Genomic DNA, 27,530 nt, shown 5'->3' on the forward strand with positions numbered 1-27,530 from the left:
TTCCCCTTATTTCCTTCTTAGAGATGCACTAATGCCTTTTTGCAGAAAACTGCCATTTTCACGGCATGGCTTGTCCTACGTGATATGTTTACTCACGCCGTTCTTGCTGCTTCCTTTGGCTTTTTCTCCCCATCAGGTAAGATGCTATACCTCTATCATTTTATTTATTTTTAGCAATTACTTGCATTGAAATAAGGACCAAAAAAAATTACTCTTACCCTGAGCGAATGCCCATTCCCCCCCCGTGATTTTAAGCAAACAAAGAGTGAATTCAGCGTCCTACTAGACCGGCACCTGGAGCACCAGATCTGCCTTGCCAACATTATCAGACGCAAGCCCAGTGCGAATATAAGAGCGGGGCACGGGTGTCCGTTTCAATTACAAAATTTCGGGGCTCACAAACATTTTTGGGGGTCTCTATAGCCTGATTTTATATATTTTTTGGGAATAAGAAAAAAAAAAAAGCATCTCTCCAAAATTCAATACATTATTACAGAATATCCAGGGAAGCTATCCATGGGAAAAAACATATAAAACGCAAGTAAATGTATAATTCAACAAGAAAATTAATAAATTTCAAATGATTTCGAATTGAAATTGACGGAGATTCGGGGAACCGATGAAAAATAATAATTTAAGCTTCTATGATTACTCACCCCCATAAAAACGTACTAAAAATTCAATTTTATTGTCATTATTATTGTCACAAAACATAAATCAAACAAAAAAAAAATCCATCAAGGGATCTTATAGGACCCATACTGATGGACACACTAATTTCATAAGGTGTCAGTCATTTTTCAATAGTTGAATCAAGTATATAATTTATGTGTATAATTCATCCGTTAAAATGAAAAACTAACGAGGAAAAAAAGAATTATAAACACAGAAACAAAAAAAGGGGAGAGACGGGGAAGAAAATAGAGTAATATTTATAAACATAATAGGGTGTTATAAAGTATATAAGTCATGATTTGCACAAATATTGATATTTATTGGTGAATCATGTTCATTGCCTTTGCGGTGAAATCGGCACTCCCATCCATTACTTGACAACATGTAAATTAACTGCACATCTAAAGCACATGGCTGTGCCCACTGCTAAAAATGCCACACTCTGGATCAGAGAGATTTTTAAAAACCAATGTAGAGTGAATGAAGTCAAGAAAATAATTAGATGGATAGAAGACAATATGAAGACAAAGTGAGATCCACAGACGCCATTTCAACCAATAGCACAAGTACAAACTGCACCACCTCTCCGCGTTCACAAAAAAAAAGGAAATTGATCAACTATAAATGACCGATGGCACAAAAGACCACTATAATGCCGTGGAAATCGAACGATTTAAATTGAGGATGAAATCGATTATGCATTTTATATCTGATTTATTATTGATTTCAATATGCGATTCAGGGTTTTATATTCGAATTAAGATTTAATATGGAATATAGGATTATATTCTTGATATCCGATTGTATACGTAGATTGTGATCTCGCAACTGAATTCATACTTAGATTATGATTTCATAATTGCTATGATTGTAATGTATATTTTGTAATGTAAATGTTTTTTATAAATAAATTGCCAGAGGTATCCAGTCCGTGAGGACAATGAGCCGATATTGCCATATGGCGATGTGGCCTGGGTATCTTTCGGTTTGAAGGTGAATCTGTAGTGTATGCTTTTTCTTAAAAAAATTTTTTTTTTTTTTTAGAAAATACGGATGTAAATGAATTATGTTAGCATATTTTTTTAACTAAAACAATTGATCAGAGCAGCAATTAATTAATTAGAGTGGATTTTTTAATGAGCTAAGATGGCTTATGAAAGGTAAAAATATACAGTTTGCCAAGATTTTAATGTTAACTATATAAACCGATAAAATATTACTTAGTTTACCATTCAACTTAGTTAACCATTCAACTTAGCAAAGTTGAATAGTTTTTAACCGTGGATTTCATTTAACCCTTAATCGTTTTGCCTTATTGGAACTCCTGAGTAGGAGATAGAGGGTGTGTGTCACTTGGTTGTCGTGTAGAAACACCAAGTGACACCCTCTGAGGGAAACTAACTGATAGCTAACTAGAGAAGGATGGAAATTCCGGTAATTTTACTGCTAAAATACAAGATCAATCTTAAAAATGAGAATAAAATTGAATTTTTCCGCAGCGTTCGAAATGTGCCTACATCGTGTTATGGATGGCGGTATATTGGATGTTGGAACCAGTTCACATGGCGGTGACGGCTCTTCTGCCCGTGGTGCTTCTGCCTCTGTTTGGAATACTCTCGTCGACCGACGTTTGCTTGAATTACATGAAGGTAAGACCATCTACAGAGGTGGAAAAAACTATAGGGCCAGGTGAAAAATGACGATGAAAAAAATGTAACACAGAATTTTTCAAAATATTTCTCAGAGATGACGAATATACAATGAAAAATGATACCTGAAAAATTTATTCCAAAAATTCATTACACTTAAAAGTAAATACAACCAGTTTGTGATAAGTCGAAAGCAGAATCGCACTATAAAAGTGTGATAAAAGATCTTTCACAAAACTTGAAAAAAAACAACCAATAAGTCTATTGATTACATTCGCTGCAATGTAACCAATACGCTTATTGGTAGCATTTTTCAAGTTTTATAAAAGATTTTTTATTAAACTTTCATAGATGTAATCCCGGACTAAGTCAAGTTTTCAATCATTCCCCCGAACATTTTCCGTAAAAAAAACCTTCGAACATCCCCCGAAATTTTCCGCGAAAATTTTAACATTAAAAAATGTTAAAATTTTCGCTCAGCTCGAAGTTTTCTTTCTTTAAGTCGAAGTTTTCGGGAATGAGAGAAATTTAAAAATAGCATTTAGCAATAGAATTTAGTATTTGGCGATAGAGTTTAGCATTTAGCAATAGAAAAATTCTATTTAGCAACAAAAAATTTGGTATTTTTATTTTATTTGGGTCTTACAGAAACAACTCGTGTTCCACAGAATATGCCACGAGGAAATATGGTATTTAACAATAGAAAAATTCCATTCAGCAATAGAAAAATTTTATATAGCAATAGAATTTGGCATTTAGCAGTAGAATTTGGCAGGTTCATTTAGCGGATTCATTTGTCTGCCTGCATAAAGTGAATGACTTTCTCACGAAAGAGTGAAAAAAGACAGACGGATATAATCAAAAAGACCACTGCAATTTTGCACAGTGCATTTATTTCAGAAAATAATCTTGTACACATTATTTGTAATTCGTTTCATTTATACGAGTATTATGTATAGGCGACCATTTCCATAAGTCAATTTGTGTACTCCTAGTTTATTTCTAAATATTGTATCATTAAATAATTAAACATGATTGAATTAGAATAATCTTATCTTTTCGAATTTTTTCATCTCCAGTAATTTGACATGTTCTACTAATGCGATGTTCATAAATATCACTGTTAGTTTAATAAATCTATTTTTCCCCCACTCTGAAATCAGAATTTCTGGGAAGTCGAACAATGATAAGTCGAAGTTTTTGGTCGACTGCTGCACATTCGACTTATCAAGATTTGACTATTTTTCTCGATTATCAGCTTAAGGCCCGGATTGCCCTGTAAAAGGTTGATAAAAGATTTTTTACAAAACTTGAAAAAATGACCACTAAGCCTAGTGGTTACATTCGCTCTATTTGATAAAAAGGGAGTGGCCTTTATAGTTTTTCCAACTGCATTACACTGTATTAAACGAAAAAAATATATTTGCTGAAGAAGTATTGTGAGATTTCGAATAAGTTTTTCAGATATCATTTCCCATTGTATTTGTCATCTCTGAAGAAATTTTCGAAAAATTCTGACTTAAATTTTTTTAATCATAATTTTTCACCTGGCTTTAGTTTTTTCCACTACTGTATACGTGTGATTTATTCTCACAAATGTATTAATGAGTTTGTGTATCGGAAAATAAATTTCTTCAAATCAAACTTGTGTATTTGAAACCAATGTGATTAGAAACTCCAGCCACAGGTGATCATAATTTTGTTTCTAGGAAGTGATAATGATGTTTCTTGGTGGTTTAGCCGTAGCCGTGGCAGTTGAACATAGCAGACTTCATGAACGAATAGCTCTTCGAGTACTACTTCTCCTTGGAGCCAACACAAAATGGTAAGTTTAATGGATACAACTTTTTTTATACACGAGGGAATGATGCCAATTGACTAATGAAGCTCCTTATGTTCAACAGGTTGATGTTGGGATTCATGGGAACGACCATGTTCTTGTCCATGTGGATAAGCAACACGGCTACCACGGCAATGATGGTTCCCATTGTCAACGCTATGATGGCGGAATTGAAGAAAGGATGCCAAGATACCGACAATAATGCTGATTTACCGGAATGTAAAATCAAAGGTAAGAACGATTCTTACGATCCCTTTTCAATCGATAAAGCTGAGTAGAAGATATTTTTAAATCTGAAATTGAGTGAAGAGAGTCATATTTAATAATTATTCTCGAAAATCATTGTACCTGATATCACCATGCACCCTTTTGTAGATAAGAGTCCATGGAGCATCCGGATATGCCCGGGCGTTGTGTTGGGCCCATGCGTTGAGATGTTCCTGATTCTGTAGGCGATTCTACCGGAATATGAAAACAATCACATGTTTTCCCACCATATTTTTCTTGACCATTTTAGACTCGAGCTTTCATTTTTTTTAAATTTTCAAAATGTTTTGCATTTTTGATACTAAAAAAATGCATCAAAATCATAAATGACTGCAAATCTTCATATTTTTGCAATTTCTTTTAAATATCCAATTCTTTACTTTATTTTATTTTTTTTGGAAGTATAATTCACTTCGTTCAATTTTTTTCAGCCCAGATGATGCAAGGTACATTCATCTTCACATGCATTTCTTTTCAGCATTCTATCGATAAATTTTATGTAATAAATGGCACACTCCCTGAGGTACTTTTACCTGGAAGCTATCTTAAAGTTTTTCCCGTTACTTTAACTGCCCACTGATGAAAGCCACCAAAGTTCATATTCACCATAATTCTAACTCAAAACTTGCTCAATCCTTCAAGTCAGGGCTTAACACCATGACGTTAAAAGGAAAAACAATCTCGAACATAATATAAATTAAAATGAAAATAAATAGCACATTGAAAAACTTATGAAACATCTACGTTGTGTGAAAACATTTAATTTTAATCATTTATTCGCTTCCAGCGTATTTTAAAATATTAATTGAACACTTCAGTCAAATATCAATTTATTTCGCATTTATAGAAATTATTTTCGTAAGCCATTCAATATGAAATTAAAATAAAAATGAATAAAAGAAAGCAAAAGCCACTCAAAACACAAAAGAAAAATATCCACCACCATTACCCTTTGTTTGCACTTGGGAGCAACACGAGGCAGGAAAACTCGTTCACTACATTCTTAAATTTGATTACAAACTTATTTTCATATTAATTAACTACTTTACGATCAAGGACGTAATATTGCGTCCAAACACCAGTTGAATAAACTCAAACAAGTTCTCTCTGTTTCCTTTTCTCTCCCCTCATCATCGCGAAGCTTTGTTGCAACCCTATAATCTTTTTTCCTCTTGGTTTTTTCTATACCCTGATAGGGATTTTTCCCCCACATATGATGTATATTTCTTATAAGAGTAAACGAACATAAGTAGGGTGCGTATGAAAAGAAAGGAAGAGAAATCTACTTTGTACCTACATACTTATATATCAAAACTCATCTATTATACTACTGTTTCACTCGTTTTTTTTCTTCCTTTTCTATTCTACTTTTTTTCTTCTCTTTTTTCCTTTTTCTAACGTGCGGTTAGATTAGGACAAGGTTACCATATTTATCGCCGATTCGTCAAATAGAGAGCATCCTTTCTTTTTTTCTTTTAAACCGAACACAACTCAAGTCTATCACCATCTATGGGAAATTTACTACCTGGCGAGTTGTGCTGGAAGTGTAAGTGTGTGTACCTAACAATCTGAGTGCGTATCTAGTGTTGTGTCTGATTTTTTTCAGTGCTACCATCTATATTTCAGAAGCGAGTGAGGTGTAATGATTGAATTATATTTTTACCGTTTGTAGGTCTGTTGCTCTTTATGGCAAAACTTTTAAAGGGAAGTTCGGCTCGCATTCGCGCCTCAAAGTTGGGAACCACAGAAAACCAACTCCAACCGACCACCATTGTGGTGACGGTAGGGTTCGAACAATAGAGAGCATCCGAATTTTTTGCTAACCGTTTATAAGAGGAGGGTTAAAATCGGTCCGGCCATGAGAGAGGGCTGGACCTCCCTACCTAATCGTTCCCATCAAGAAATGTGTGACCCACCTAATTTGTGACAGAAATGCTGCTTTTTTATTCGTCAATAAGGGATCATGCATTACATATGCCGCTGTGGTGGTCGAGTGGTTATAGTGACGGACTCGCGATGCGAGGATCCGGATTCGAACCCCACAGTGGTGGTCGGCTGAAGTTGGTTTTCTGTGGTTCCCAACTTCAAGGCGCAAATGCGAGCCGATCTCCCCGTTAAAAAGTCTCGCCACAGAGAGCAACAGTCCTACAACGATAAATCATTCAATCATACCACTTCACTCATAGTTAGAAAAACTGGTGGCAGATGGCAGCACTACTCATAACAAACATTACACAGAAACAAACTTTACGTCAGGTTGCACTACACGTACACTCCCGCATGTACTGATTCGTTGGGGGGGGGGGTTCCGCGGGGGCCGGGTGCATTTGTGGTGTAGCAGTAGTAGGTAGGGCCTCCAAAAAATGGCTCGGGGATCCATGATGTTCTTAAGTCAGTCACCTCGTTGGGCAATTTGCCTGTTGTGGCGTTGTATTTGTATTTGTATTTGTATATAGAACTTCGTTCTAATGTACGAACCATACAGAAGTGATTGGAATATGAACTTCAAAAGGCTTTTGCCGAAAATGTAAAGACAGGCCTTGGATTGGAGGAAAGAGAGCAAGGCAAAAGGAAATATTCAATTCCATGATTGATTAAAAAAGAAATTAAGTACTAATTGGAGGAAAGTAAACTCACGACACAGATTCATTTCTTCACACCAACTTTTTTTTGCAGATCTTTGTGACCTCTGAAACCAGGGCCGTAACTACGATATTTGGAGAGGAGAGCAAACATTATGCCACCACCACCGCTGCAAAAATTCGAAATTTTTTTTAACGTATTTGTTACCTCCTAAAATTTGTCGATCGTTTAAAGTTTAATGCCCGGGCAGTTGTCAACTTTGTTCTTCTCTAGTACGGGATCTGCCTTAAACCACTTGCTATGGCTCCCTTTGCACTTGATTTCCACCTGTGTGGGGCCACTTAGAATTCCTCAGTACCAGTGTTATCTGAAAATATGATCTTGAAGAGTAATCTGACTCCTCTCCAAAATTTTAAGCGGTATTTTTGTAAAAAAAACACCCTTGGGTCTCAGGTGAAACTACGTCTTCACCCACCTTATTAGAATCTAACTATCATTGCAAAGAGCACTACTGCACAGTAATTGGCGGAGTCATGATGAAGGGGGTTTGATGGATTATAACTATCCATTGGAACCCCGTTCCACCAATTACGGTTTTCGGTCGTAATCGAAAAAAATATGTACAAGGAACAGGTCGATTCTGTTTTTTCTCTTTCGATTGGAATTAAAAATCTAAAGAGAACATTTTGCTTCACTAACGTTATTTTACATCACATAAGCAAAAACTGTTAAAATTTCGAAGCAAATTTTCATAATGAAAATAATATTATTGCTTATAAAATATTTAGTAATATCGACAAACCAGTCGAAAATTAGTTGCCAATTTAATTTTAATCAAAGAATTATAATAGTTGTGTTTTTCAAAAGATAGGTGGCAGCAGAAGCTTCAGTTCAATGATGTTTCATTTTACATAATACTGTACTGCAGTATTATCCGATTGTTTATTTTCAAGAGTAGTTTCTCTCCTCCAAAATTTAAGGGGTAGTTTTCTAAAAAAGAGGGACATTGAAAAAAAGTGCGAGTAACTCTAAAAGAAAAACCATAACATTTTTGAAGGCGTATTTTCAATTTTCACTCTTTAACGAAATTTTTAGGAGTAAAATCGAATTTCGATGCTTGAATCACGCATCTAGCCGTATTTGCGAACACTGCAGTACCGGGAGAGGAGAATATGGGCCCCGATTGTCACATTCACTGATATACATTGAATCAGGGAGAAATGTCCTTTGTGAGATCTGACTTTTCTTTCTCCGGTGCGTAAACTCAATCTAATTAAAAAAATAAATCAGTAAAAGTGCTTCCTTATCAAGCCCGATTCATGATATCTTAACGCACAAATTAAAGTAAAAGTATGCGGAAAAAAAAGATGGGATAAGGGATAATTATGAGATATATCTCAATGTTGACTCACGGAGGCCCACTTTTGCGGACGCACCTGGAATCACCTCTTTATTCTATTCACAATGGCTATGGCGTCATCTAAAATAAAGAATTACAGTACGTACCCTTGTTCCTCTTTTTTAGAAAACTACCCGTTAAATTTTGGAGAGGAAAGAAACTACTCTTCAAAATAAACGATCGGATAACACTGCAGTACAGTATTACGTAACATGAAAGAAATATCATTGAACTGAAGCTCCTGCTGCCATCTATCATGTGAAAAACACAAGGATTATAGAGCATGTCACCCCATTTGCCAGTAAATATTAGTTAATTGTGACGAAATTTTAGGAAGAACACCTGTCTCTTTCTTTCTACTTACAATGCTATGGCACTGTTCTATGGAACTTCATAAATTTAACTTGCATTGTGACTGCAATCCAGGAAACTATTAGAAATCTGTATTCGTCCGCTAAAATCTGTGCAGAAGAAAGTCACGTGATAAACGCTTTGAATGTTTTAGTAACATCTTGGCCCTATCGAAAGAAAACAGCTGCTTGTGTATGGAGGCAAGAAAGCAATTTTCAGACATGAGCTCAAATTAATTGAAAATTGTAGACCAGACATTGTCTTCAAATAGCAATACATTAAACAAATTATTTTTTAAACTGACGTTGGATTTCAGGTGGAAAATGGTGTACTTCGCTTTAAAAATATGATATAAAAAACCTTGGGATTACAACTCTATAGATCCCGGCAAAGTTTTCATCTTTACATACTGTAGGCTCTCAAAAATTAGTGTAATTTCATTACGTATAATTTTATGATCGAATAAAACAATCCTTTACTTGATTACCACTTAATGATCGTCACCATCTCAGCAATAATCACGTGATTATTGCTTCACGTGATTATGATTTACCCCTTCACGTACAGACTTTTGGCAACGAATATGGATGATCTCTATTTGACGTGTATCGGCCATAAATCTGGTAACCTTGTCCCAATCTAATCGCACGTTAGAAAAAAGGAAGAAAGAGGGAAGGAAAAAATATAAAAGTAAAGGAAGGAAAAACACATAAATAGAAAAGGAAAAAAACAGTATAATAGAGATAAGTAAAATTTATAGATAGATAAGTGTTAAATTTAAATTAACTGACCGATTTGTTTTCTTGGATGTAAAATAAAAATTTATATGAAACAATTGGTAAATGAGAAATAAATTTTCGACTATGACACTGATGTGTCTATCTCTTACAATCAGGGGCCATTCAAGTATTACGTGAGCAATTTTTTTTAGCCCTTTTTGACCCCCCCCCCCCCGTTGTCAGCAAATTTTCGTCATCAGCTCTGACCCTCTGAATCCTAACGCATATTGGTGGGATCAGAGACGTTCATGGAGGGGGGGGGGGGGCGTAGAGGGCTCTCGTGCCCCCCTCCCACGATCAAAAATTTATTTTTTCAATGCAAAAAAAAAATATATTTTTTTTTAAAATTGAAATTTCGGAAGAAAATACCTTTATATGTTGTTATAATCAATTTCTGTTAATATTTCAATGTTATTTGAAGGCTATGAACGCAAAATTTATCTTTAATAAATTGATTGCGACCTACCCTCTAAGCAATACAATGATAAATCGCATAAAGGCCGTTGGCCCGAGGACCAAATATTGCCCCAGGGGTGGGTCTATCTGATGCGGCCTGCCCTCCTCAAACCTAATTTTGTAAAAAAAAAATTAACTTAGCGGCACATCTATAGATCGCTCAAGCATCCCGTGGTACAATTACAGAACATTTAAGCGGCCCGTGGCACATTTTCAGATCACTCAAATGACCCGGGAATCAGTTCCAGAACACTTAAGTGATCCGTGACACATTTAGAGATTCCTTGAGTGACATGTGACGTCGTTTTAGAGCACTTAAGTGGCCCCCGGTGAGGTTCTGCATCACTCAAGTTACCTGCGGCACATTCTCAGATTATTTAAGTGATCCGTGGCATATAATTACGGATAACTTGAGTGATGCGTGGCACGGTTCCAGATCACTTAAGTGGCCCGGACACATTTCCAGATCACTTGGATGCGCGAAACATTTAGAGATCACCGAAGTGGCTCTGTAGGGCACTTTTCAATAGGGGGGGGGGAATGTTACTTCACGTGCCCACAAACTATCGAAAGATTTTTCTCGTTTTTGGCGCACCGAGTAAGATGCCAGTAAAAAAATTTCATATCTTCATAAAGGGTGGTTGATGACGTAAGCATTATCCAACCCCCCCCTCCCCCCTGTCATCAAAAGTCAGAAAATCGGAAACCCCCTCCCCCCCATCGATGATGACGTAATACTTGAACGGCCCCTAAGACAATCATAAATATTTTTTACGGGCATTCTATAATATTTTATCACGTGTATATACGTATATATAAACTGGTACACCTACCTAATATCGTGTAGGGCCCCCGCGAGCACGCAGAAGTGCCGCAACACGACGTGGCATGTACTCGACTAATGTCTGAAGTAGTGCTGGAGGTAATTGACACCATGAATCCTGCAGGGCTGTCCATAAATCCGTAGGAATAAGGGGGGGGGAAATTCCGTAGGAATTTTTATGATTGCATTTTTAATTGGGGGGTTACTGTATTCTAGAAATATATGACATCCATATTTGTTATAGACATCTTTTAGTCAGCCACCTCGTTGGGCTTTTTGCCTGTTGTGGACTTGTATTTGTATTTTTATTGACTAGATAAGAGAGTTTTCTGTTCATCTCTTTTTTTACCCCAACACCACCTGTTTTCTTTCGGTAGATACATTATATGTGGGGGGAAAAATCAACTAACAGGATATAGAAAAAACGGGGAGGAAAAAAAACAACTTCGGCTAATAGGGTTACAAAAAGTTTCGCGATGGTGAGGAGAGAGGAAAGAAAACACAGAGAACTCGATTGAATTTATTCCGCTGGTGTTTGGACGAATTATTTCGTGCGTGATCTCAAAAGAGTTGAATTTCAGAAAGGTGAATTTTCACAGACAATCGTACAACTCCGAAATTGTGCAACTCGGGGTAGTGTAAATCGAGGTATTATTGTAATAAAAAAAAACAACCAAGTTTTAATACTCTGTAAAATGGCCTTCGAATTTCATATGAGAAAATGACGTAATGTTTTCCCCCGCTTTAGGAAAAGACAAAAAGCTGTCAGCTCTGCACAGGACGTTACTGCTCAGTATTTCTTATTCTGCAAACTGTGGAGGAACGGGTACAATAACGGGTACATCACCGAACATGATACTCAAAGGTCTTCTGGAAGAGTAAGTTTCGAAACTATAACGCTTTCACTGTCGGTGGACACACGCGAATGTGTGGTATCAATAAATAATATTTAGTTATTCGTAATACACATCGTGCGCAATATAGTACCTGAAATAAAACAAGTGGTAGTCAAATCAAATGTCAGGGTTAATTATAGCTTTTTTAGGAACAACCATTTCGTTCACTGTTCTAATCTCATTCTCGATCATGTTAACCCTAGTTATTACTATGTTGACTTAGTTATTTTCCGTATGGCTCCTACAGGATCTATCCAGAGAGCGGAGAACTGACTTATGCATCTTGGATGATGTACAATGTACCCGGTATGATCCTATGCGTATTTTCAGCCTGGTGCTTGCTGCAGATGATCTACGTCCCTTGCTGGTACGTGCTCGTGAACATTCGCTAAAAACTTTCGAATTATTTGTGACAGTGTTATCAGTTCATGCAACATTATGGATGTTACTAGATCATAAATAACGGCCTGAGTGGCGAAGTCACCAGGATACTCGTCTACCACCGTGAAGGTTGCTCAGGTTCGAACCGGGGGGAAAGAATGTAGATAAAAATATATTTTCCCAAACGAGCTTGAGGTGACTACCGATAGACGGCGCCTTCATTTCCAATCCAACTCGTTAATGGTCGTAAATTGCAATATAGGGTATATGGCCAGAGTTGGTGTTTGGTGATGTAGATTAGGAATAACGTAATAAAGTCTGCCCAGAGCAGCGGTTCTTAACTAGGAGTCGACGGATCCGTTGGTGGTGTTGTGGGGGGGGGGGGAGGCTTTGGAAAATTTTTAGGGAGTCCGTGAGTTTGGATGAGATGACAATAATTAACTTGTTGTTTTTACATTATTATGTGCTGAATTGTATTCTGTGGAGGGGTCCGTGGTCTTTATCTCATTGGCACAAAGATCCCGTGGAACACTGAAGGTTAAAAACCCCTGGACCAGAGTGACTATATGAACCATATATTACGAGACAAAAATCTCCCTGATGTTGAGTCCTCCCCAGACTTTTTTTTCATGGATAATGTCCCGTTTTTTTCATTGAAACTCACTTGATACCGTTATCTTAACAGAAATTGACGATAAAGCTGATTCCCAAAATTTTTGAACGATTTTTTAAATTAAAATCGTTTATTTATTTGTATACATTTATACTGAAATTCATGATATGCATTTTATGTCAACGTCGATTTCCTTGTACAGCAAGGGTGCTCAGCCTTTAAGAGAGCGCGGGCCACTTCATTGGTTTGAAAACGTGTCGCGGCTCACTTGAGTGATGTGTCGCGAGCTGTTTGATTGAACTAAAACTGTGTAGTGGGTAACTTGAGTAATGTGGAACTGTAATCACGGGCCGCTTAAGTTCTCTGCCGTGTGTCACTTGAATTATTTTAGGATGCACGGTGTGCTTCTTAAGTGATGTGAAACTGCCCCGCGGGGATCACTTGTGATGTGAAATGGCACAGCGGATCTCTTAAGAGATCGGTAAATGTGCCGGGGACTGCTTTAGAGGTCTAGAACTATGCCGCGGGCAAGTGACTCACTCAAGTGATCTATAAATACTTCGTGGGTCACTTAAATTATCTGAGAATGTGCCATGGATCACTTAAGTGATGTGAAACTGCACCGTGGATCACTTTTGACATCTGTAAATGCACCGCGGGCTGCTTAAGTGCTCTAGAATTAAGCTGTCGGTCACTCGTGTGATCTGTGAATATGCCGCTGGTCCCTTTAGTGATCTGGAAATGTGACACTTCACACTTTGACACTGATCATTTTCACAAAATTCGGTTTGAGGTCGGGGACCACATTTGGCTCACGGGCCATGCATGCTGTATAGCCTTTCATTTCAAGCCAATCGGCGATTTTTTTAGGTGACATCTTGTACGTATTGCCAATTTCACCAGCTCTTGGTAATTTTTTTTTAGCGGCAAAATCAGCAATAATCCATATTTCCCATGATTATATGTTATTGTTTTTATGTCACAATAATATTTTTTTGACATTATTATACGTTTTTTTCATGAAATATGGTTACCTTATGTATAATTCTTGTAAAACATTCCGGTGACGCACTTAAGTGTTGTTATTGCTAATTTTTGGCTGAGTAATTCACAGAGAATAACAAAATTACGCGGTTGTAGTTGATGTTGCTGTGTGTTGAGGCATAAATATTCATCATTGTTTTGCATACGCAGGATGAGTAGAGATCTCGAATCTGAAAAGAGAATCCACAAGGTCGTCAAAGACCGCTACAGAAGTCTCGGAAAAATAAGGTAAATATAAATAAATTAAATAGCAAACAGTGATTGTTAATTTGCTGATAAATAAAGACACGAGAGAAAACATTTGTGGCTTCTGATGAACCAATCAAATCCCACTTCTACGAAAAAGTTAATGATAGTTAAAATTTTTGTTTATTGTTTTGTACACCGTAATTATATTGTAACAGATTTTTCTATCCAAGTTCTGTATGGCTCAGTAATATCACCACAACCCACAACGCAAGAGACAATATTTCTTTCGGATCAGTTTTATTTATGTGAATGTTTCTCCGTAAACACCCGGTGTTACCATGAAATCGTTTATGTTGGTGTTTCAACACCTTACCGCGAAACTTTCTCCCTTTTAATATATTAACATTCATATCCCATTGTTTTAACACCTGACACTGAAAAAAGACTCATCTCGTTATTATTTTACACTGGGCAGTGTTGATGTCTCTGGTTGTAAATTTCTGTTACGAGTCGACAACTTTTTTTTAACGACTTCCAATGTTTCTGCAGCGGAAATATCATCGTTTTCCCGCAACAATAATGGATTTTTAAGAAACGAGATGTTTAATGGAATGTAGAAAATTCATTTTTCTTGTAAATGATATGCAACCAGTTTTTTTTTTTTTGCAAAAAAGGTATTTTGGTAATTCTTTCGATGTTTTTTTCCCTCCCCTCAAGACAGAAAATAAGAACGAAGCGTAAAGCACCGAAACCTTGGAAATGTCTCTCTGCAGAAAGCCGGCTGACCTTTTAAACATGGTACCTACATAACACGAAAAATTCATGCATCTGCAATTTTCCCTTGAAAATATGAAACAGATGGCAGCACCTCTAGAAAACAAACACGCATAACTCTGACATGAATACTGCAGGGTCGCACATAAAGTCAGAATGCAAGTTCTGGAATGTACCAGTCCGTTAGAAATTCTGTAAAGGGAATATGTATGAGCCGCATGTACGGCTTGGTAGTTAGTAGCACCAGAAAATTCAAGATCAGTTTATGATCTACGTAGATCTATCTGAACAGTTTCTTGATCTATATATCTATAATCTGTTTCCGCCCATTTTCTTCATTTGAGTACAGCGAGGCTTTGGCTTTGTATAATATTTTAGCCTTGAAGTTAGATGTACAGTCACGTCATTTTAGTACGATGATGATGATGTCATCTCACGTACATTTTAGTGCGTGAGATGCAACTCTATTCAGAGATTGACATCGAAATATTTTTTGAGGAACCATTTTTCTGGTTTGGAAATGAAGTTGGTGTATTTTAGTAGTTTTCGCCTCGAGTACTTTTATTTTCCTCTTTATATTATCAACGTTATATTGTTATATTCATGAAAGTGGTTCCTTTGTAATTGATTATTTAGATTACAGTTTAATGGGAATAACTAACACAATTCAATTTTTCAAATATGTCGTCATATTTTACTGTCCTTAATTGAAGAAGACACTTGTCGTTTAGTGTCATACTTTCCTGTTGATGTATTTAAAAAAACATCTTAAAATATTCTCAATTGGTGCAATTTGGAAAAAAAATCCCAATCCCAATATCGAAATGGAATTCAAAGTGCATCAAGGTGCACGCTTTAACGGTTTAAAGACATCCTTTATAAGATCTTATTATACAGGGTGTTTCAAAAAGAATCAACCCGATTTGAAATGCGTATATTACGAAAAATATTAAACATAGGCACTTAAGATTAATTTTATATTACATGGCTAATCACAAAGTTTTTTTACAAACCAAATTAAAGGTGCTCAATATGTCCACCTTGGGATGCACGGCATATGTCTATACCAGAGGTCTTCAACCTTTATCTAGTCGCGAACACTGTCTTTACCCATCACCAAAAGAAGAGCACCTTAACGACAAGTTTGATATACGAATGCATGAAATCAGGAGGATTTCAATCCCTGAATGCAATTTTTTTTTTCGGAGTGTTTACTTGGAAAGTTGATACGTGCACCGAGCACTCTGGATGCTTCAGGGAGCACCATGGTGCTCGCGAAGAAGAGGTTGAAGATGCCTGGTATATATATATATACGGTAGTCAAATTCACCCCAAACTTTTGCAAGTATGTTTGCATCCACTGTGAGTGGATTTCTGTGGATTACGTGCGAAACTCTGTCGGATGAGCTCCACATTTTCGTCTGACATGAGGGGATGGCCAGGGTCTCTTACACAGACAACCCGTTTCTCGGAATTGTTTATACTATCACCTAATGCTCTTAGCGGTAGGAAGTTCAACACCAGGGTATTGTCGAGGAAAAGCACGATGAACAGTTGTTACAAACTCACACTTCGTGAAGCTTAGAACACAAAACGATTTCTGTTGTGTAGTCGACATCTTGACAAACACTGAAGTGGTGGCCTAAGGAAGAGCGTTAGCGCTACCTCAGCAACTGCATGGAATTCGAGATTTTCCTCTTTCCACCTATAATTATTCGATCACAACGGATTAAAAGCTGTATAAATATGACTTTTTTGGATGATTCTTTTCGAAACACCCTGTATTATATGTCTTCCATTACTATTAAAACAAGACACTCAAAATCTTCTTGCTACAGATCATTGATTTTCTAATATCAAATAAATGACGACTCCGCTTCTCGTAGTTTGGAAATCAAAATTTTCATGGTCCTAGTCCAAGCTCTACGCGTTCAATTTTAGCCTAAATGTTGAATGTATATATAACCATTGCCTCTTAACATCATAGTTCCCTTCGAAAAGTGACTTTTCTGGGGTCCTTACTTAACTAGAAGGCAGGGCCGCAACTAGATGCTTGGTCAGCAGAGGCAAGCGTGCATTTTGCTCTCCTCCCCCCATTCCTTGTAATGAAGAAGTTGGGGTCAAAGGGTAAAATTTGTGCCCCCTTTGGAATGGTGATCGGGGTACCAAAACCACCTGTCCCCCCTCCCTAATTGCAGTCCCACTAGAAGGACAGTACATGCTTTTTCTCGAAAATCGTAACCAGATCTCACTATAATTATGCTCATCTACTTTTAAGGTAACCTGGTGGGGCCCATTCATTGAGAAGGCACCATGCATAACACATTGATTTCACGAAATCTGAAAAAATGCATAGAAACATTGAGACATTTTCCAAATTTTATCCTCTTCTCTCTCTCTTTCAGGTTCCATGAAATTGCTGTTTTATTTCTGTTCTTAGTATTAGTTTTCCTCTGGATTTTTCGTGAGCCGAAATTCATGCCTGGTTGGGCGGTAGCCGTCAATGCAGACGTGTGAGTACGTATTTACAACATCCTTGACAATGATCGGAATTAGCATTTTGCAACATACGTTTTGTTCTCCATGATTTACTTCGATGAAAAAACAATCACTCACATTTTCTGTTTGTTTATAGGCGCATAGGCAACGCTGTACCGGCATTCGCTGTACTGATTCTGATGTTCCTGGTACCAGCCGAACCCCGACGTTTTCCGCACAGTCCCGCTCTGTTAGACTGGCACGCCGTGCAAACCAAAGTCCCTTGGGGACTGGTTCTTCTTCTCGGTGGAGGTTTGGCGTTGGCCCAGGGATCAGAGGTACGTCTTGAGAAAAGACAATAATTCTTTCAATCCATACATATAAAATAACAGGTCCTGACTGACTGACTTACTGATTCATCATCGCCGATCTGAAACCACTGAAACTGTAAATATGAAATATGGTCAGTCATTTTATTTTATAGTGTAGGGACTCACTCAAAAGGGATATTTTAAAATTCAACCCCTAAAGCAAGCGTGCTCAACCTTTTAGAGAATACGGGCCACTTCATTGCTTTAGAAACATGTCGCGGGCCGCTTGCGTTATCTGGAAATCTACCTCACGCCTGGAATGATCTGGAAATGTGTCGCAGTCATTTGAATTATCTGGAAATATGCCACGAGTCACTCAGACGAACTGAAAGTGTACCGCAGTCCACTTAAATGATCTGCAAATGTGCCACAGGCAATTTAAGTGAACTGGGAATGCATTTCGAGTCACTTAAATGATTTAGAAATTACTAAGAGATACTAAGAGCCACTCGAGTGATGTATAAAAATGCTGAGGGCAGCTCAAATGATCTGTAAGGTTACTGTGAGCCACTCAAGTGAACTGTAAGGGTGCTGCGAGTCATTCAAGTGATCTGGAAGAGTGCTGCGGGCTACCCGAGCGATCTGAAATACTGCCAGCCTGCCACTTAAGTAATCTGCGGCACCACGTGCCACTCTATTGAATTGGAGGTGTGCCGCGCACCACTAAAGTGATTTGGAAATGTTTTCAGGGAGGGGGGGGGGGTCTCGAAGTGATCTGGATATGTGCTGTTGGCAGCTCAAATGATTTGGAAATTTGCTGCGAGCCACTGATATGATTTGATTATCATTCATGGACCCTTTGAGTGGTTTGGTTATTATTTGTCGTTGCCACATCAGATGACACCAAGGACCACATTTGGCTCGCAGGTCACGGGTTGAGCATGTATGCCCAAAAAGGTTCTTGAGAGGGGAATTTTTATATTATCAAAATCACGTGAGCGAAGCCCTGGCTGTCTAGTAAGGGCCGTCTCATCCCTTTGAAGTTACTCTTGCCGCCTTGGTTCAGTGTGCATGGTTTCGGTGTGTGACGTCACTGCTTAAATACTTTTTAAGTAAAAAATCTACTTGAAATACCAGGGTAGCCAATGGCAATTAACCAACTGACCGTTTCTATCAGGCCGATGATGTCAACTAGTACTGACTCCGGCCAACACCTTCTATAGCAGAAAACCTCCGCTCGAAGCTTTGACGTCACAGAAGTCGCCCATTTCACCTGTAGCCATTGGATATAACAGTTCGACGAATGCGAAATTTTTATCTTGCAGTATATCCAATGACTACAGGTGAAATAGACGACTTCAGTGACGTCACGAGCTTAGCGCGGAGGCTTTCTTCTGTAGAAGGTGTTGCTCCGGCGCGTCATGAGACAGCAAGCCCTTATTATATGGCCCTGGGTAATAAGTTAGTAAGAAATATTGACCAACTCGTGCATCATGATATTGTGATTTTAATTGCAGAAAAATATATTTCTTTTCAGAAATCTGGTCTGTCTAATTGGATCGGGGAACAAATGGCGTCCTTGACCTCATTATCACCGATAGCCATCCTGTTCATTCTTTGCTTTATGACGGCAGCCATCACTGAAGTGATCAGCAATTCCACCGTTGCGACGATACTCCTACCAGTTGTGAGCAAAATGGTAAAAAAACAAATGACTCTCTTACTCACTGTCTTAAGTCGATGAATTAGCATTAATGACATGAACAAAATGAATCCTATTTAAATTATTTGGAATAATCGAAAGGAACTAATTTGTACCAATGACTCAGCTGAAAATTCGCATGTCAAATTTTTTGCATTCTTCAATACAGCGTCGTCCCATTAACTGCTCTTTTTTTTTTCGTCAAAAACACCAGTTTTTCTCTCTCTTAGTCAGCAACTCTAACGTAATCTTTCATTCTTAACTAATGCAGACAGATGATTACGTTTTAATAGTGAATAATAATAATGATGATGAAGTTTAGAGAGAGATCATTCGATGACAAAATAATAATAATATTGATGATGATGTGAATGTATAACGAATGATAATATTATCAATTATATTCAAGGTCAACTTAAAAAATTATTATATTATCAAGTTCAGTGTCTACAAATATGGAGCGAGTTCGAGTTTCGATTCCCCGTGAGGACAGTTGAGTTTTGTTTCCTGGATTTATCTTCGCATCAGTCAGCTGTCGAAATCTTAGTATTAATAGCAAAGAATGACATCATTTTCAGATAAGTCGCCATCATCTGGTGGCAGTGTCAGCAATGTGAACTTTGGCCTAAGTTAGGTCTGGGTGTACATGTACAGTCTCGCCCGTTCAGCGCACTCGAGCGCTAAGGGAAGAGAGAATTCGTTGCCTGTGGAACGTAGTGGTGTAGCGTGGGTTTGATTCCCCGCAAAGGCAGTTGAAGTTTTTTTCCTGGATTTATCTTCGCATTAGGCTAGCTGTCGAAGATAAATTAGCTTATTTTAGCTTTATTTAGCTTTATTATAAATTAATATTTTTCTTCTTACAATTGATTTTGCTGATCAATTCTATTGCAGAGAGCAGTGATTCCCAACGTGGGCGTTAACGCCCCCATGGGGGCGATGGAAAGTTCCAGGGGAGCGGTAGAAGCTACGTGTATAACATAGGATCCTATGGGTTAGATTGCGTTATGGGAGCGATGGGAGAAAAAAATTTCTGAAGAATTAGACGATGTGGGACAAAAAAGGTTGGGAAACTATGGCATAGAGTAACGTTTAGAGGAAGTATACATGGCTGATCTTTGTGTATTGTAGTATTCTGATGGTAGCATTTATCGGACCGTATGTGTTTGTGTTTTTGTTCTCTTTCTATTAACTTACAAGCACTTCACATCTACACAAACACGCAAAAACTTGTCTATAACCCCCTTCATAACCAGCAAGGGCAATCTGTAAGTCGCCAGGCAGCCCCCTTCGGGCTGGGCAGCGACGACAAAAATTGAATTCTGTCTGTGTGTGTCATACTGAGACAATTGATCTTCCTCCACCCAAAACTTGTGAGGCCATCGCCTTTGGGTCCCTAAAAGCTGCATAGTGTATGTTTTGTTTTTTGTTCTGTTGTCTTTATTTTATTTTGTATACCTGTGTCCATGTATTTATGTGTGCTGTTTTGAATTAAAAAAAAAAAAAAAAGAACCGCTATGAAAATGCCCACATATTAAAAGCGGTTCTGCTTCGGTTGGAAAACAATTCTTGTTCATTGTTGATGTTGTGACCTCATCTGTTGTGAATGTGTGTAAGGAACATAGCCGAAGGTGCGTGCGCATGCCTCCTCATGACCAAGTTCAGGAATGTCTGGTAACCCTAATTTAATGCTTTCTCTTGCATATTGAATACGTACACAATAAATAATATCGCTACTCCGGAAAAATTTTTGCTGTCCTCTATGAAATATGAAAAATACTAAAAAAATACTGAGATGCCCGCTTAAATTGCAGCGCATACAAAAAGCAACATAATGTTAATAAATTATTTTGCAAACAATAATATTAATTAAAATATCTAGTTTACTCCAAAATTTTAACAGCTTATGGTAAAATAAAATGAGTAAAAACTCCAAAAAAATACGGATCCTTTTCCAATAAAAGCCATACTTGGAAACTAACTAAAAAGAACAAAATCAAAAAGACTCAGATCCTCTTAGAGAATCTATTGACATTCTGCTATCCGTAGTCCAAACTCAGTTTGAGGAACGAAATTTCAATATACGAACAAATCATTCGCCCAGTGTTAACATATGGTGGCCCAGCTTGGGCTTTCGCATCTAAGAGCAACATGCACAAACTACAACGATTACAGAATCGCGTCCTCAGGCCTTCACTCTCTGTCTCTGGAGCACCAAAATTTTCCCACCTCACCGATCTGCACAAAGATTTGAAGATGTCTCGTCCATGTATTCCCCACATCAAGGAACTATCTCGAAATCACTTCGAAAAACAAGAAACTTTGTGTCACCAACATCTCAGGGAGATCTCCAATTATGATGCTCGCGAGTTTCTGAAACATCTAAGGCCTAAAAACATCCTACATACAAATTATGTATCCGAAGTTTTAAAAATGTGGTGTGCGCTTGTGTATACACGCACATATATATTTTTGTAAATATTCAAACATTCTTTTAAAAAAGGCAATGTTTAAGACAGTCTCATGGACGGAGACATCAAATGCGGTGGATAAGACAATTTTCCGCAACAAAGTGTTATTTTATTTTCTTCCCCTCCCCCTTCAAATATCATTTCATGCTATATTTTATAACAATGTAATATTGTGTTACTCCGTGAGGGAGGAGGTTCTTTGAGCTAGGGCTCTTTTGAGCTCGGCGCTCTGACAAGGATCACGGTCACGCGATTGGAATCCCGAATCACCTATAATTTTGGTGTTCAGGTTCCATTGAACAATTTTTTAGGCTGAAGTTCGTTTTCCGTGGTTCCCATCATCAAGGCGAGAATGCGAGTCGATCTATCCTTTAAAAAGTTTCACCCTTAGCGAGTAACAGACCTGCAACACTACAAATATTCAATTGTTTCACATCACTCACAACTTGAAATACAGACAGCAGCACTGAGAAATCATACACAACACTAGATATACACTGAGACTGTTAAGGCCAAAACACACTACACTGACGTGTATCCTATGACGCAGAATTTCCACGAATCAGAATTCCCAACGTCTCTGACATCACGTGAAATCATGTTCTGTCAGTGTAGAGTGTTTCGGCCTTCAGGCGCACACACACATACTTTGGTCCAGACTGTGTCACGAAGTTGGGCTGGAAGAGATCTCGGCAATGGGATAAGTGCGGTGGCAGAGTCCTGCCTTGCATTCATTCATGCCGGCCCAGTTACCATCCGTCAGCATAACATAGCGAGCTAATAAGCGCGGCACCCTCTGTGAGAAAATGTATCTACCTCAGTCAATGCCAATCAATTTCTTGTGGAAACTATAAACGTAAATAATAAAGTGGAAACTATAAAACTATAATAAACGCTGAAATAATGCTTGAAGTTTCAGAAAATGCAGTTATTCCTTAAATGAAAGTTTTATTTTAGGCTTCTGTCTCTTCCATCCACCCATTGTACCTGATGGTTCCAGTCACAGTGGCTTCGTCCTATGCTTTCATGCTACCTGTTGCTACCGGGCCTGCGGCCATCGTTTTCGAGACAGGCTTCGTCACGATTCCTGACATGGTAAGGTAAATTTTTAAAAATTTATATTGACTCTTTTTTTTCTCTCTGGGGTTTGCCACGCGAGTAGTTTGTCATTAAAAATACTTCCAGATATACATACTGTTATTCAAGGGTATATGTTGAATATAGGGTGTTTCAGAAAGGACTTGCTAATTTTGAAATGACATAACTTGGAAATACAGGGTGTTCCATAAATTCGCAAATAGCTTATAAAATCATAAACATTGAAGGGATTTTTGTGTTTGAATGCAGTTTGTGAAAAAGTTATTCCTACTAACAGGAACTTTTTCTTTAATTGGTGCAGAAAAAAAAAAAATTAATTTGCATTTTTGTCGATAGAGGGCACTGCAAGGAAGCAAATCACTGGAAACATGCAAACCAGCGTCCTATAAAATGTAAGGTATACGATTAACAGCTCATTTCGGAATGTTTCCATTACTGGCGCATACATAAGGTTTTCATTGTGATGGATAAAGCACTATTCGCGAAGTTATTGTACTTTAGCCACGAATCGCCGGTTGAAGTTGTACGAACGTTTCGGACTCAGAAGGATTGAAGAATGGTTCAAGTCTAATCAGCTTTCACCGGATTTTCATGCAGCGTCCTCTGTCGACGAAAATTTGAACTAATTTTTTTTTCTGTGCCGGGGAGGAACCTCTCTTCGTCAGATGCGTATTTATATGGTTTTGCCGCCTGCGGGATATAAATTTCTGCCACTTTTCTCCCATTCAAGTCTAATTTTATTGACTCAAATTTGTAGCCCTTCACCATAACCCTATTGGCCCCCCGCCCCTGTAAACCCTCTGGCGTCTCTTTCTTTACACCTCTGTCTCTAAGTCACATCTTATGGTGAATCACATGATCACACACTGTTTTTGTCATTTATATGCTTGCACACTGTCTAGGTCAGTCTTCTGGTCACTCGCTGACCTGGTCCCTAGCTCTCTAGGTTACTTTTTGGTCATTCACATGCTTACACAATGTTTTGGTCTCTCACTAATCTGGTCCTTTGATTTCAAAGTCAACTTCCATGCTCCTACACATCCTGGATCATTATTTTGGTCGCTCACTGACCTAATCTCTGGCTTTCTAGGTCAATCTTTTGGCTACTGATTGGCATAGTACCTCTCGCTCTATAAGTAGCTGTGTAAGTCTCGCACACTTTCTTGATCACTCTTTTGGTCAGCCACTGACAAGTTTTGTGCTCTCTTGGTAACTCTTTTGATTCCTTACGTACTCGCATACTCTTTTGTTTACTCACATGTTTGCAAACCCCGTAGGCCACTTAGTGATGTGGTGTCTCGCTCTCTAAACAGAAGCAGACTTGTGGTCTTTATTACTATTGCTATAAAACTCTTAAACCAGTGATTCCCAACGTGGGCGTTAACGCTCTCTTGGGGGCGATGGAAAGTTCCAGAGGGCGGTAGAAGCTACGGGTATAACATAGGATCCTATGGGTTAGATTGCGTTGGGGCGATGGGAGAAAACAATTTCTGAAGAAGGGGGCGGTGGGACAAAAAAGGTTGGAAACTATGACTCAAACTCTTTACCACGCTTCCCATTATAATAATTTTCTTTACCACTCCTTCCTCAAATTTACCACCCCTCCGCATTTTCCGTATTTCACACAACCTCGTGTTGTGTGAAAAAATAAATTTCAGAAAAAAAAGAAAAATCATTCCGGGAACAAAGGAAAAAGGCGGACAAAAGGGCGAATTATCGAAAACATAGGAAGACGCTTGAAATTACATCAAAAGGAGGACAAGTCCTCGTAAAGGAAGACGTCTGGTAACCCTATCAAAAGTATGACGTCAGTATTATTGTTACAGAAAATCGCTGTTCCCTCTATCCTATTTTTTTCCCAACCATTTCCGAGTCATCAGTTGAAGTGACAAAAATGGTTAAAATGGCTCGAAGATGGATGATGTGTCCCTGTTCCCTATACGCGCCTCTTACACGGTATTCCTAACGAATTGGTACATGCAGGAATGCGTGCTCTGAGTGTATGTGTGACCCTAACGTATGTATATTGTCCGAATTGTACTTGTTTCATGTTCGGCTGGTGCTGTCATTTGTCTTCAATACGATACTTTCATGTTATGTAAGCACCGTATTCCATCTCTGCTTGCAGAGAGACTTTTTTAAATGGGGCGACGGCTCGCATTCACGCCTTGAAGTTGGATAAAACCGCAGAAAACAAGTTCTGCCGACCACCACCGTGCCGAAGACGGGGATCGAACCTGGATCCTCATGGTGAGATTCCACCACGATGCCACACGACCGTACAGTAGCTAACCACTACTATTATTACTTATCCGTACATACACCTCGTATAAATTCCTCTGGAGGATTTCTAACGAATTGGTACATATTGGAATATGTATTATGAGATCTCTCTCTCTCTTGATGCGCTCATGCTGTCAGAATTATGCGTGTTTCGTATTCTAGTGGTGCTGACATCCGGCTTCTATAATTTGAAGTCACCTCGCCCACTGTAGCACTATCTTGTAAGATTTACTACTACTACTACTGAACCGGACATGATCCTTATACACATTCTTCTGGGGAATTTCTAACGAATTGGTTACATGCAGGAATATGTATTACGAGGATATGAGTAGCCTTAACATATTTGTGTTTTCCAAGTATTGCGGAGTATATTGGTGTTGCCACCTGCCTTACATATTTTGAAGTGAAAATGGCAAATGTTTGGATGTTCATGCTTGAAAGTATGTATCGTATTGGAGCCACTTGACCACCACCGTGCCGAGATCCAGAAATTTCACCTGCCCTGACCGTATGATTGACTGAGAGAGTGACCGAGTGAATGAACGTTACCCACTTGGTCACTCGGTCACTCACTTTGTTGCGCATACGGTCAGTTCAGGATGAACTGTCCGGGGTAAATGTCCAACTCATTTGTTCACTCATACTGTCTCTTACCAGGTACTCACTTGGTTATTCATACTATCACTCAACCACTCACTTGGTTACAGAAATGGTAACTCACTCACACAGTCACTCACCCACTTACTTGCTGCCCACAACTCACTGAGTTTGTCACTTGTATGGTCACTTACCCCCTCACTTCATCACTTATACTGTCACTCACTTGGACACTCATATAGTCACTCATTTGGATACTCATATAGTCACTCACTTAGTGACACGTGGTCACTCACTTATTACTCGGTCACTTATATCGTCAGCACAGGCAAGTGTTTGAGTTTGTCACTTGTATGGTCACTTACCCACTCACTTCGTCACTTATACTGTCACTCACTTGGACACTCATATAGTCACTCATTTCGATACTCATATAGTCACTCACTTAGTGACACGTGGTCACTCACTTATTACTCGGTCACTTATATCGTCAGCACAGGCGAAATGTACTGAGGTCGAAATGTCGGGGGCAAAGGGACCACACCACCGCACGTGGCTCCATCATGCAACTGAAGCTGTGTAGATAATTATAAGTAAAAAACCCGTTGTAGTATTTTAATTTCATGACAGCATTTTGAACACACACACACCCTCATTTTTTTTCTTCTTTTTCTTTAGATAAAGCCTGGAGTTTTGATGAACGTAGTTGCCTGCTTGATCCAAGTATTCATGATCAACACTGTAGGATCTGCCGTATTCGGTCTAGGAGAATTTCCGTCTTGGGCTCGAACCAATTCGACGCTATAAATCGATTAATTGGAAGACGTGGATCAATCATCATTCTGGAGAACCTCCGATGGCCTCCAATGTAATAGAAGCCAGGCTTCAACAGAGATCTTCAGAAGAACTGTCTCGACTCATCAAAGTGTAGAGCAGATGCACAGTCCAATAAATAGACCGTGTGTGAGTACACGAGTCGAGTGCATGTGTTGGGAGTTGATATTTTGTAAGGGGATACGAAATAATAAATAATTTCATCTCAAAAAGTAATCCATAACAACATTCTTACAACTTTTGAGGAGTATAACTGAATGGACTGACTTACTATCTTCACGGTTACGCAGAATGAACCGCTCTTTTTATGCAGACGTACAGGGTGTCCCATAAACTCGTAAACAGTTTAAAAATTCACAAAAATTGAAGAAATTTGTATATTTGAATGCGGTTCGCGAAAAAGTAATTCTGACAAGGGGGGCGCAGGAAAAAAGTTAGTTTTTATTTTTGTCGATAGAGGGTGCTGCACGAAAGTCCGGCAGGAGTGATTGGAACTGAAACTTTCTTCAATTCCTTCTGTGTCCGAAACGTTCGTAAAGCTTCGGCGTGGTTGAGGTAAAACATCTTCACCAATAGTACTTTATCCACCAATGTCAACATCGCAATGAAAACTTTATGTAAGCAGGTTTACATACGCAGGTTACATATATAAACTTTATGTAACCCCAGCAACAGGAGAAAATTCAGAAATGAGCTACATTTCATACTGTACTGCTAAACCGCACATGTACCTCGTCCACATTTCTCTATGGAACTTCTAACGAATTGTTACATGTTAGAATGTGCGTGTACGTGTTGGTAACCTGCAATGAAGTTTGTTTTCGTGTAATGCTTGTTATGTGTAGAGTGCTACAATTTGCCATCAATTTTTCTAACTATGAGTGAAGTGTAATGATTGAATAAACGTACCGTTGTGTATACCTGTTGCTCTCGGTGGTGAGACATTTTAAAGGGGGGGAGATCAACTCGCATTCGCGCATTGAAGTTGGGAACTTTGACCTTTGAAAACCACACATCCCGCTCCCCATCTCATTGAG

The 27,530-nt window shown here is 38.4% G+C and overlaps 1 protein-coding gene across 2 annotated transcripts; it reads left to right on the forward strand.

Annotated features, from left to right (window-relative positions):
• Nucleotides 1-26,700, forward strand: LOC149075578 (Na(+)/citrate cotransporter-like). 2 transcript variants are annotated; one of them, XM_089243065.1, is made up of 12 exons: nucleotides 1-136; nucleotides 2,175-2,324; nucleotides 4,034-4,149; nucleotides 4,229-4,395; nucleotides 11,571-11,700; nucleotides 11,966-12,085; nucleotides 13,907-13,984; nucleotides 17,125-17,232; nucleotides 17,355-17,535; nucleotides 19,046-19,207; nucleotides 22,636-22,773; nucleotides 26,338-26,700. In XM_089243065.1, exons 1-12 carry the CDS (start codon nucleotides 32-34, stop codon nucleotides 26,464-26,466), a joined length of 1,584 nt encoding a protein of 527 aa, XP_089099191.1. In that variant the 5' UTR covers nucleotides 1-31; the 3' UTR covers nucleotides 26,467-26,700. The 2 variants fall into 2 exon arrangements, with proteins under 2 accessions (XP_089099191.1, XP_089099192.1); XM_089243066.1 differs by having other exon boundaries at nucleotides 4-136; nucleotides 22,636-22,778; nucleotides 26,338-26,459.
• The last annotated feature ends 830 nt before the right edge of the window (nucleotides 26,701-27,530 follow it).

The sequence above is a fragment of the Pholcus phalangioides genome, unplaced genomic scaffold (genome assembly GCF_987345545.1).
Source record: "Pholcus phalangioides strain wild (caught in Gottingen) unplaced genomic scaffold, Ppha-v1.0 ptg000015l_1, whole genome shotgun sequence".
NCBI lineage: Eukaryota > Metazoa > Arthropoda > Arachnida > Araneae > Pholcidae > Pholcus > Pholcus phalangioides.

What these genes read in the sequence shown, in the direction of transcription:
- LOC149075578 (XM_089243065.1), top strand. Translation starts at nt 32, where the DNA reads ATGCCTTTTTGCAGAAAACTGCCATTTTCACGGCATGGCTTGTCCTAC. An exon ending in TGGCTTTTTCTCCCCATCAG is followed by an intron (nt 137 to 2,174) that starts GTAAGATGCTAT and finishes ATTTTTCCGCAG; the next exon opens with CGTTCGAAATGTGCCTACAT. An exon ending in TTTGCTTGAATTACATGAAG is followed by an intron (nt 2,325 to 4,033) that starts GTAAGACCATCT and finishes TTTTGTTTCTAG; the next exon opens with GAAGTGATAATGATGTTTCT.